Source organism: Ipomoea triloba, chromosome 1, assembly GCF_003576645.1.
Source record: "Ipomoea triloba cultivar NCNSP0323 chromosome 1, ASM357664v1".
NCBI lineage: Eukaryota > Viridiplantae > Streptophyta > Magnoliopsida > Solanales > Convolvulaceae > Ipomoea > Ipomoea triloba.
In genome coordinates this window covers 10149641-10162257 of record NC_044916.1, presented here as the reverse complement: position 1 = coordinate 10162257, position 12617 = coordinate 10149641, and the positions used below count along the sequence as shown (strand labels likewise).

Genomic DNA, 12617 nt, shown 5'->3' with positions numbered 1-12617 from the left:
TCCAGAAAATGAGTTCATTTTCGGTGTATGGATGTACTCTGAAAAACTGTCTGTGTGTGTTTGGTTCATTTTCCGGAAAATGAGTAGAAATGTATAATTATATATTTTTATTATTTTATTTAAAATATATAAATATATATAAAATAATAATATTTATTAGAAATTAGAAATAATTTTTTTTTTTTTACAAAAAAACATTGCACGAAGTCATTTTCCGGAAAAATGAGCTCATTTTCCATGGTCAATGAAAAATGTTTTCCTTTGACCACATTTTCCGGATGTTGCGAAACACCAAAAGCCCGGAAAATGATTTCCGGGTTACCAAACACACCCTAAGTTCAATTCATTGTTATTAATTATATATAGGTATTCACTATATTATTAATGAGTTATAGCAAAGGATAATGTTGCCCAAGAGACCCTTCACCTCGCCATTTGATTTTACGCTATTCAAGATTTTGGTCACACCACCTTTAAGGCTTCAATGATCACTTTGCACCCCTTCCCCCAATTAATGAGTTTTATATAATATTTTACTCAACATGCAAATCCGTTTCATATAAATTGAAATTTAATGTAGTGAAGCATAACGTGAAAATTCATATTTCTTTAGATAACATATCATGTTAAAGGTAAACTTTAATGGTAACCAAAAAAATGTATATTTCCATTGGTCATTAAATATGAAGCTAAATATATCATTTTAATATAGACCACTCAAAATATTCTTGTCCTAATATGTTAATGTTGCGACTCATACTTCTAAAGATTAAATGTTAGCTATAAACCAAAATTAGTTAGGGTTTTAATCCATCTCCAAACAATTAAATAATTTAGGTTTAAACCATATTGAAAGTAATCTTGTGACGTTTTATTTTTTTTGTTTTTAAATATATTTTAATTTTAATTTTGGGTTCCTTTAATTTTAGTTTTGCCACCCAACAAAACCTAGCATTAATTATCAAGTATATATGTTACAAAATTTTAAATAAATATTGTATTATGCGTATTGTGAAATCTATTTTATAAAATTTCTATTAAATTTAGGATTCTATTCTGTCAAGGGTGAAAAGAACCACCAATATAACAATTGAATGATGAAAAATAGTTATAAAAAAATCAAGAATTAAGTCAACCATTATTAGAAAAAAATATCTAAGAATAAAAATATATAATTTTCTCACTTTAAAATATTACGGAGTATCAATTTATAAGTTAGACACAATATACAACCATAATCATACAATTGTATACAATTAGTTGGGACTAAAACATGCAGAACCAAGTTTGGATCTACAAAATTCATACGAAGTAGAAGTTTTCCTAAGTTTTATAACATTTTTATGAAGTTTTAATAGTTTCATCTAGTTATGAGTGAAAAAACCTACAAGTAACAATTGAATAGTAAAAAGTGATTATGGAAAAAATTCAATAGAAGAAAGATTATTTTTTCTAAATTTTATAAAATTTTTGTTAAATTGTAACGGTTTTATCCAGTCATAGGTAGAAGGAGCCAGATATATAACTGGTGGCTTTACACGAATCAATTCTATCTTAAACCTAGTATGGATAGTATAATAATGATGTAACAGAGCATTATAAAGGTTTCTTTTTTTTTTTTTTTTTTTTTTGAAACCAAAGCAAATGCATTACTTAAATAGAGTCCAACTCCAACAAACGTACAAGAGAAGGAAAAGGGATCGAAAAACAATCCGCGCGATCAGACCTAAACAAAGCCTCCCTCGCAAGGAAATGGGCGATCCTGTTCGCAGACCGCTTAGCAAACAAAAAGCTAAGATTGACAAAATCCATAGCTAGTTTTCTAACATCACTAATAATTAGATCAAAAGATGTTACTGCATTACACTTCTGTATACCATTGGTAACCTTCAAAGCATTAGATTCCACTTCAACAAAATCAGCATTGAGTTCCTTCAGCCACTTGAGTGCTTCTTTTACTCCCATCGCCTCCGCTTCGTCTGGCCTGAACATGGTTGGCCACGGGAGTTGTCTGGCAGCAATGAAATTCCCATACTCATCTCTCAAAACAAAACCAAAGCCCATTCTCTTCGTCGTGTGATCGAGTGCCGCATCCACATTCAATTTTTTCCAACCCATCTGTGGTTTAATCCAGCGATCGATATGCCCAGGATTAGACACATGAACCTCCTTTTCCAGATTGACCTCTGTCCAAGCATGAAGAAAAGATTGGGCACCTCCAACAATGGCTTGGGCCGAAAGAGCAATATTATTCCACACTTTCTCATTTCGCGCCTCCCACAACTTCCAGCAAACAGTAATGACCAAAGATAACTGATTAGTGGTCAAGTTATTAAACTGATAATGCAACCATTCATCAAAATCCTGATAACCCCTGTAAGTAATACTCCCCAATAAATCCCAGCATTGCCTTGCAACTGGGCAGCAGATGAACAAGTGGAGAGCATTTTCAACATCATATGCACAGAGTTGGCATAAAGAAGAGATGGGAACTCTCTTAGCAATAAGATGATCAACGGTTGGGAGGGAATTGGAACATAATTGCCAGAGAAAACTTTTCACCTTCGGGGGCAGTAGCATACCCCACATAGTAGACCAGAAGAGAGGTTGATGATTATGATAGGAGGTCTGGAGTTTGTTATAGCAGCTTTTGACTGAATAAATCCCTTTCTCATCGTTCATCCATATCAGTTTGTCTCTATGCTGTCCTTCAACAATGGGGATACTTCTGATAAGAGCCACATCCTCCTGCTCGAATAAATACTCCAGCAGCTCCCCATCCCAGTCCGTCTTCTCCATGTTTAGCAGATTTTCAACCTTCGCATCAGATAAATGATCTGCCATAGGAGTGTGAATAAAAAGATGATCAATGTTAGGTAACCAAGGGTCTCCCCATACTTTGATAGAAGCCCCAGCCCCCACTCTCCACCTAATCCCATCCCGAAGAACACTTTGAGATTCAAGGATACTTCTCCAAATAAAAGATGGACTACCACCTAGTTGTGCATCAAAGAAAGAAAGATTAGGGTAGTAGCGGGCTTTGCAAACTCTGGCCACAAGGGACTCAGGATTTTGAACTAATCTCCAGGCATGTTTCCCTAGCAGGGCAATGTTAAAATCACGAATTCTCCGAAATCCCATGCCCCCCCCCCCCACTACTTAGGAATACATAGTGACTCCCAGCTTTTCCATCGTATAGCCCTGCTTCTTTCTCCCTCGCAACCCCACCAATAGGCATTCATAATCCTCTCAATCTCCCTACCCATATCAACTGGCAACAGAAAGACACTCATAGCAAAAGATGGGATGACTTGAATCACGTTTTTCAGAAGAATCTCCTTCCCTACTTTAGACAGAAACTTGGAAGTCCAACTCTTTATCCTACCCACCACTTTATCCTTGATGAAACCCAAAATTTCCCTCTTATTACGACCTACTAAGGAGGGTAACCCCAGATAGTTACCACCCTAGATTCCTTCCCTCATACCCAACACCCCACATACAACCCTCCTATTCTCAAGGGACACATTCCTGCTAAAAGACACAGTGGATTTCTCCCAGTTAACAGATTGCCCAGAGGCCATCGAAAAGGATTCAATGATGCCTCTCAGAATACCACTCTCAGATAAGGAAGCTCTGCAGAAGATATAACAATCGTCCGCAAAGAATAAATTTGTGATGATAGGGGCTCCCCTAGCCATAGAAACCCCATGTAATAACCCCTCTCGAACTCTCTTTTGTATGACACAATGAAAAACTTCAAGGACCATAATAAACAAGTAGGGTGAAAGTGGATCCCCTTGACGCAACCCCCTTCCCGGTATGACAGCCCCAATCTCCCTACCTTCAAGAAGAATTCTATACTCAACAGTGGATATGAGCTCCCATATAAAATCCACCATATGAATAGAAAACCCAAACTTAATGAGAACAGCCCTCAGAAAATCCCACCGAACTTTATCGTAAGCTTTACTCATATCAAGCTTTACACCCGCAAATCCCACGTTCCCCTGCCTCTTACGTTTCAAGAAATGATTAATCTCAAAGGCAAGCATAATATTATCCGTGATCATCCTACCCGGGACAAAGGCAGTTTGTGCTTCAGAAATAAGGGAACCCAAAAGAGGTTTGATACGATTTGCTAAGATTTTTGACAAGATTTTATACAGGATGTTACACAACGCTATTGGACGCAGATCACCCACACACTCCGGTTTAGATTTCTTTGGAATAAGCACAATATGTGTAAGATTGAGATAAGGGGGTAACTTCCCAGTACTGAAACTGTGATTACAAAAATTCAACAACTCAGGGCTAAGGACATCCCAAAAGCTCTGAAAGAATCCCGGACTTAGCCCATCCGGGCCCGACGATTTATCAAGCTTCGTATCAAATAAAGCATCTTTAACTTCAGTAATAGAAATAGGTCTATTCAGAATTCCATTCTGAATATCCGAAACCTTAGTCTCAACCAGATTCAAAAGATGATCCATATTACCCCCAACAGGTTTAAGGAGATTCGTAAAATGCGAAGTAATGAGGGAGTCAAGATTATTACCTCTCTCCACCCAGTTCCCATCATCATTCCTCAGCTTAGAAATGTTGTTGTTCTGTCTCCTTCGCCGAACAGAGTTATGGAAGAAAGCGGAATTGGTATCTCCTTCCCGAAGCCAAAATTGTATAGCCCTCTGTCTCCAATAGTCATTCTGATGATGTAGCGCCCGGATATACTGTACCTGGGCTTCTTTAAACAAAGATATGCCCAGAGAGTCCCGCCTCTGGGCTTCTTTAAACAAAGATATGCCCAGAGAGTCCCGCCTTATTTTAGTGGATTCCATACGTTTCCTCCAGTAGGCTAGCCGTTTATCAAAGTCCTTTGCAAAAGACTTACCCCAATTCAGCCGTTTATCAAAGTCCTTTGCAAAAGACTTACCCCAATTCTAGATGGCCTTACCACAGCGGCCAATTCTATCCATCAGATGGAGTCCACTCGAACGAGACCAGCTCTCAATCATAATTTCCCTGCTCGTATTGTCCCTTAACCACAAATTTTCAAACTTGAATCTAGCTTTCTGGCGGTGATTATTGTTCGGGAGAACCTCCAGAAATAAAGGCAAATGATCACTTTTAGAAACTATCACTGAAGTAGCTTTAGCAGAAGGGAATAGCTCACACCAAGTATCTGAAGTCAGAATCCTATCCAATTTAGCTTCCACCCAATTAGGAGTGCCTTTAGATTGCTCCCAAGTATACTGATAACCTTCAAACTTGAAATCCCTCAAGCCACTTGTTTCAACCGTATCACTGAAACCCTCAATTAGTCTTCTTGGTTGCGGGTTGCCACCCCGTTTCTCGTTCGGATAGAGAATGTCATTAAAATCACCCAATACAACCCACGGTAAAGAGTTACGAACCGCTAGTTGTTTAAGGAGATTCCACGACTCCGACCGTCTTACCCTCTCCGGACATCCATAGAATCCTGTGAACCGCCACTTCAAATCTCCAGAGCTCAAACATACCTCCGCATCAATGTGGTTCGCAGAGAACGACTTGATATCCACTTCCGTCCCCTCCTTCCACAACAAGGCTAAGCCACCTCTATGACCAATACTATCAACCGAAAACAGACCCGCGTAACCCAACCTCTGCTTAATGGGCTGAAGTCTCCTCAAACCAACAAAAGTTTCAATAAGGAACACAATATTGGGCTTCTTAGAGTGGATCAAGTCCACTAGAACCTGAACGGTCGATGGGTTCCCAAGCCCACGACAGTTCCAAGATAAACAACTCATTGTTGTGGGCGGGCCTGATCCACAGGTCCCGCCCTTGGCAAGTTTAAAGAAACAATATCAACAACATTAAGATCGTGCTCCATCGGACTGGGCTGAGATAATGGGCCGCCAATTTCAACACGTCTTCTTTTCTGATCCACAATAGTTAGCCCATCCTCCTCATAGAGGTCCTCAGTACCCTCATTAGCCAGCTCTGTCACAGTTTTTGTCCCTTCTCCAACAACCATTTCATCAGACGCCACGTGTTGCTCTCTGCCGATCCCCGTACCCTGAGGGATATTCTGGGGTAATGGGGTACCAGGTACTGTGCCTGACGTACGGAGATTCGTACTCGATCCCACGGTCGGGGACAGGGGATTTCCGTTATTCCTCTCTTGGTCCAAAACCAACCACCGCCGGCCAGACGCCGGTCCCGATCGCCGATTAGCGGCCCTAATCCAGGCACCATACTGCTTTTCCTCAGGTAGACAAGATTCCTCAAACAACTTTGAACAGAATTTTTCCGTGTGGCCGATAATACCGCAAATGAAACAGAAATTTGGAAGACGTTCATACCGGAAAGAAATCCACGACCACTCCCCTCCCGGTCGGCGTATACGCATTTTACTCGTTAGTGGTTTGGTGATATCAATAGAAACCCGAATACGGATGAAAGTACTCCACCACCCTTCTGAGTTGTTTTCATCCATACAAACATAGCTACCGATGAAATTTCCGATCGCTTTCGCGGCTTTCTCTGAATAAAAACCATACGGAAGATCATGAAGTTGAATCCAGAACTCTGCCCGGTCAAGTGGACAGAGGTGGAATATCAAGCCTCATTTTCTCTAGCACCAGCAGGCTCTGGTCATAGGCCCACGGACCATCGTCAAGTATCCTCTACAAATCACGGATATGAAAAAATCGAAAGATGAAGATATTGTTACCAAGATCTTCCACCGCCATTCCTTTAACAGGACGCCACACAGAGGCCAAAGTGTCACGCATGAACGTGAACTTAGCAAGCCTGTCCGAAATGAGCTTTCCAACCAACATGAGACTGACATCCTCATGCCGACGTGAGACTTGCTCATCATACCCATCATCAGCAATTTCCAAAGCAACATAAGCTTCCAATAGATCATCAGTCTGGTCCACCGAGTTGTTTTGCACTTGAGAGCCCAGGGTAGAAGATTTGACTCCCGAGGATTCACCCATTTGCTGATCCATGACAAGATAGGAGCCCAAAGAAGACCGGAGAAAGTTATCACAACAGAAAGAAAGGGAAAATGGTGAAGGTAGAAAAAGCTTGCCACAAAGGCAAGGAAAAGCTAGCCAAGGAAGCTAGAGAGAGAAAGAGTGGTGGTGGTCGCCGTCGTTGTCATCATTATATTATTATTATTATTATTATTATTATTATTATTATTATTATTATTATTATTATCACCGCCACCACTACAAAAAAAAATGTGGAAATAGCGACGGACTCTTTCCGTTGCTGTTTTAGCAACGGAATAGTAACAGATTAGTGACAAATTTCAATCTTTTTGTTAAATGAATATTTAGCAACGAATTAGCGTCGGATATTGCAACGGAATATTTCTGTCGTGAAATACGCCGCAAAACAGTTTAGCGACATATTTCACTTGTTTAGCGATGAAAATTGTCCGTTGCTATTTTCGCATTTTTTTAGTGCAGCCGCCGCCACCACCACCACCATCATTATTGACTAGCTTAATTATATTCCAAATACGTCAAGGGGAATTCAATTTCTCATATGTATTTGTATTTAGCAAGTAGGCAAATAGCCAAATATGATCAAGTTAGCTTTAATTTCCTATTAAGGGTGTGCAATATTAATTAGGGTTGGTCCATGAATCAGCATTAATTAATGATTTCCTTCATGTGTGGTTTGTTTATTGCACTAGTACAGAAATACAATGGAAAATTAGAAAATTACACATTATTTTAACCTTTAATTTATGTGGTAAGTGTAATTTATATATTTGGGATGATTTAGGAAAAAAAATCAAGTGTAATTTATATATTTGGGATGATTTAGGAAAAAAAATCTCTCAAGTAAAAATTATTTGGGATGATTTAGGAAAAAAAATCTCTCAAGTAAAAATTATGACTTATATGATCCTTGCATAATACAATGGAAAATTAGAAAATTACACATTATTTTAACCTTTAATTTATGTGGTAAGTGTAATTTATATATTTGGGATGATTTAGGAAAAAAAATCAAGTGTAATTTATATATTTGGGATGATTTAGGAAAAAAAATCTCTCAAGTAAAAATTATTTGGGATGATTTAGGAAAAAAAATCTCTCAAGTAAAAATTTATGACTTATATGATCCTTGCATTTACTTAGATCAACAATTAAGTAATGCTAAAAAATAGTGAGAAAAAATGAAATTAGTTTTATAAATATTATAAACTTGACAGTTTTCAATAATTATAAAAAGTGATTTTACTTACATTTTTTGCGTGCACACTTAAACCAGTTACTTTGCACTTTTAATACATTTTACTTAAAAAAAAGTTTGAATTATTTGTGAAAAATGTCACCCCCCCCCCACTTTTTTTTTTTTTTATAAAAAAATTATATCTGATCCGTTAAATATGGACAAGTGTACGGCTGCAATTAATTCTCAATTCTTTCTTGTGCATCCATTCTCACCAGAGTGTGCTCCCCTCTCTCTCTCTCTCTCTATATATATATATATAATTTTTTTCCTACAGCTTTTGAAGTAAAAAAAATTGAATTAAAAAAGGAAGTGCTAATTACTATATTACCTTTTCAAGTTAGTGTAACCCCTCGGTTTTTTCGACAAAGTTAAGATTCGAGAATATTGATGTAAAATTTGTTTAAGCTATGACGTTTAAGAGAAGACTGTTCGGTGCTCGAAATAATTTTTTTAGGATTAGTTATCAATAAGCTGCGAACTACGTACCGGTCTCGAACCGAGAAATTTTAAGGATATAGATTCAGTTCGAATTTTCTAGAATTGGGATTATTAAGTATCATACGATCAAGCCTGAATTTCTAGTTAGTTCAAGGAAGATCTTAAATGGACTGTAAGGGATAAATTGTTACGGACTCTGAACCTAGATTTGGCGGATTACCGGAAAATTTCCAAAATTGGTGATTTGCGACAGGAATATTTTTACGATAATTTTGGTATTAGAATTTTCCCGAATTAAGTTATAATCCTCCGAACATTCATCTGATTTAAGCATAAACTGGCCAATTAGATTTGAGATCTTGTAAGGACTTTATGGAGTGTTGACATGTGGCAAGTAAATCTAAGTTGGATTGAGCAATTAATGAGGCATTAATGGAAGTATGGCCTAGTTGCACTTGTTACTTGTAGTTCAAGAACAAAATCACACCAAGATCACCTATCTCTCTCTCATTTTCGGATTTTACACTTAGAGAAAGAAGAAGAGAAATAATTTTAGTCTTCCATTGTGATCAAGGAGCACCAAAATATTTTTCTTACTCAAGGATTAAGTGTAAGTAAGATCCTAGACTTTGTTAGATTTATTCATCTCTAGAACTTAAGTGTCAATGTTTAGTGCATGAAAATATTGTTGTTATGGTGATGTTTTTAGGGGCTTTGGATTCGAGGGAAGATCTAACACTTCTACGGTTCTAGAAATATTCTATTGAGGTAAGGAATCCCTTAAGTTGGCCCAATCACTTGAAGGTAGACAATTGCTAGGAAATTACATGATTAGGAATTTTTACGTGAAAATCATGTGCTATGTTATAGATCTAAAAGTTGGCTCAAATTCTCTACCTTGATTTTTGGTAAATTTACTAGGCATGTCCATAGCTAATTTATGCATGTATATGTTGTATTTATGCCCATATAGGCTTATACTTGTGAAAATAGTGAAAAGAAATAAGGATAGTCTCTGGTAGTAACTTCCGAGATTTACTGGAAAAACTCGGTAAGGTATTTTGATCCCATTTTTTTTAGACATGTAGTTCTATAAGTGTAGAACCCGCATATAAAATTTCATAATGATCGGAGTAGTATAAGTATGGTTTTCGAATTTTTTCCCAAAACTGGTCCAGAGAGAAAAACTCTGGACAGCACACTGCCAAGGGCAAAAATGTAATTTTCTGTGTTTATTCGTGGATCAAAATGACCAAAACTTTTTATGGACATCAAGTACTATAAGTTGGGGTTCTACCATAAAAATTTCAAGTGAAAAAGAGTTCGGGAACTATTTTTACCGGCTCAATCTTTCGGATTGCGCCAAGCTGAAATTTTCTGAAAAAGAATGGTTAGAAACAATTTTGACAAATATTATTTTTGTGCATTATATTAACGTGGAAGATAATTATGTTTTGAACATTATTGTGACTCCTGTACTTGAATTTCTGTGATGTGACTAACACTAACCTAAGTATGTGGGTTGGGGAAATATACTTGAATAAGTATATTGGTTATGGAGTCATGTGGTAATAATTAATGAAGGTGAGGGAGTCTGTACGATTAATCGGTACCGCAGAGAGAAGTCTATTCGCTGAGTGTTGGGTGAATTAAACGTGGATGTGTTGTGTACCCCACGTGTGACTTAAGCGTGGATGTGTTGTGTACCCCACGTGTGACTTAAGCGTGGATGTGTTGTGTACCCCATGTGTGAATTAAACGTGGATGTGTTGTGTACCCCACGTGTGAATTAAAAAGTGGATGTGTTGTGTACCCCACTTGTGAATTAAAGGTGGATGTGTTGTGTACCCCACCTGTGAATTAATGGTGGGAGTTGTGTACCCCACGGGTGATGTGCGAGAGCTAACTGTCGGGTGTCCTAACAGTTGTGTGGGCGTTGTGTACCCCACGGGTGAATTAATGGCTGTGTTATGCGCTGAAATTACTGATGTAATGTGAAATTTGCTTGTTGTTAGACTGCTTGCAGGTAGACTGCGATTGCTGGGTAACGTTTACCTTACCTTATTGTATTACTAATTGTGGTTTCGAAAACCTTTGTTTATTTTCGAGTGATCATGGATATCCTTACTTAGCCGTCGCGCTAACTACACTTCATTGTGTCCTTTATTAGATGCAGTCTAGCGTGGGCCCCTATGGCCGATGAGCTCTGAATAGGATGGGAGTCGAGGTTGAAGACTACTCTATCCTAGAATAGACACTCTGGAAGGATTATTTCCATATGTTCATATCTGGATATTGATATGGTTATTTGAGGTTGTAAGTTTAGCCTTAGCGTTTAGGTATAGGAAAGATACCTAAGCGTGGCGGTAACACCCAGTTTTCTGCTGGTTAGACGCTTCCGCAATGTATTATATTTTAAGGATTTTGTAATAAATTCAAGATGTGAAAATTGGGGTGTTACAGTTAGGCACTGCATGTGCTGCTTTATAATATATATATAGCTGTTTGGTTCTAATGTTGTAGGGTAGACTCATAGAATAGTAACCTGTATAGCTAAGATAATTATGGGTTCGTAGTAAATGAACCTCGTTATTATAAATATGTATATGGACTACAGATCAGATTTGAAAGAGAATAAATTAAATGATAATGAGTTAATAAATTTTATATCTAACATTCCACATTTATTTATGACAAGTAGCTTGTGAGTTAATGGTACTTCTACGACTTTTTCAAACTGAAGGTGATAAGTTCAAACTCTAAGTGAGGGGTTACATTGTAATAGAGTCATTTCATTTTTAGTTAGATGAATAATTAAGTAATGCCAAGAAATAATTGAAAAAATGATGGGGTTAGTTTCATAAATATTATAAAATTAAATTTTTTTAATAATTATAAAAAAGTTCGTAATTATTTTATTAAATCTTAAACTATTGATGAACCGAATAAACATCATATATCTGTCTTTACTTGGAAATTATTCTCATTTGAACTCACCCATATAAAGTCATTATAATTAGTGAATTATAATATATATGTTATTACACATTCAAATTCTTTTTGTATACATGCATTAGAATTTAATATATTGAAGCATAATGTCTCAATTCGAATTTCTTTATTTATATGACATATCATGTGATATGAAAATTTTAATGGTAACCATAGAAAAGTTTTCAATTCCATTGCTGTAACTAAATTAGCTACTGCATGTGATTCTAAAAGTAAATTAACGATTTGATGTCCTCCTAACCATTTATGCATGCAGACTAAATTAATATGTTTTTTGCGGACTCAAAATATTTTAAGTTTACGACCAATCAGGGCCGATTTTTTTATTTGCGTGGCCCTGGTAAATAAGTAAGACCCTATCAAATATAAATAAACTGTGAATTGAAGAAAAATTGCAAAGAGAAAAATTGCAAAGAGAAAAATGCAAAAAATTTAATTTTAGGCCAATATAATCACAAATACATATACTAATTATTAGGCCAGGGCTGGACTAGGGGCCCCCAAAATTTTGGGGCCCTGTGCGGTCGCACATTTTGCACGCCCTAAAATCCGGCCTTGCAACCAATCATATATATATATATATATATATATATATATATATATATATATATATATATATATATATATATATATATATATATATATATATATATATATATATATATATATATATATATATANATATATATATATATATATATATATATATATATATATATTAAAGAGTATTTGATCTTGATGAATGAATCATTAATTATTTTAATTTAATATTGTGATTGTTTATGATTTGTGTTGAAGATCATGCATTAAATTTTAGTTTGGTAGTCTCCCAAATTTATTTTATCAAAATTTATTCACAGTTATTTAATTTTTAAAAATAATAATTAAAATACTTTTTAAATATTATTTGACATTATGAC

General features: G+C 36.3%; 1 protein-coding gene across 1 annotated transcript; it reads right to left on the bottom strand.

Moving 5' to 3' along the window:
* Positions 1-4940: 4940 nt before the first annotated feature.
* Positions 4941-5792, bottom strand: LOC116026992. Its single transcript, XM_031268439.1, has one exon. It carries the CDS (start codon positions 5790-5792, stop codon positions 4941-4943), a length of 852 nt encoding a protein of 283 aa, XP_031124299.1.
* Between the last annotated feature and the right edge of the window lie 6825 nt (positions 5793-12617).

Coding starts and splice junctions, on each gene's coding strand:
- LOC116026992 (XM_031268439.1), bottom strand. CDS start 5,792: ATGAGTTGTTTATCTTGGAACTGTCGTGGGCTTGGGAACCCATCGACC.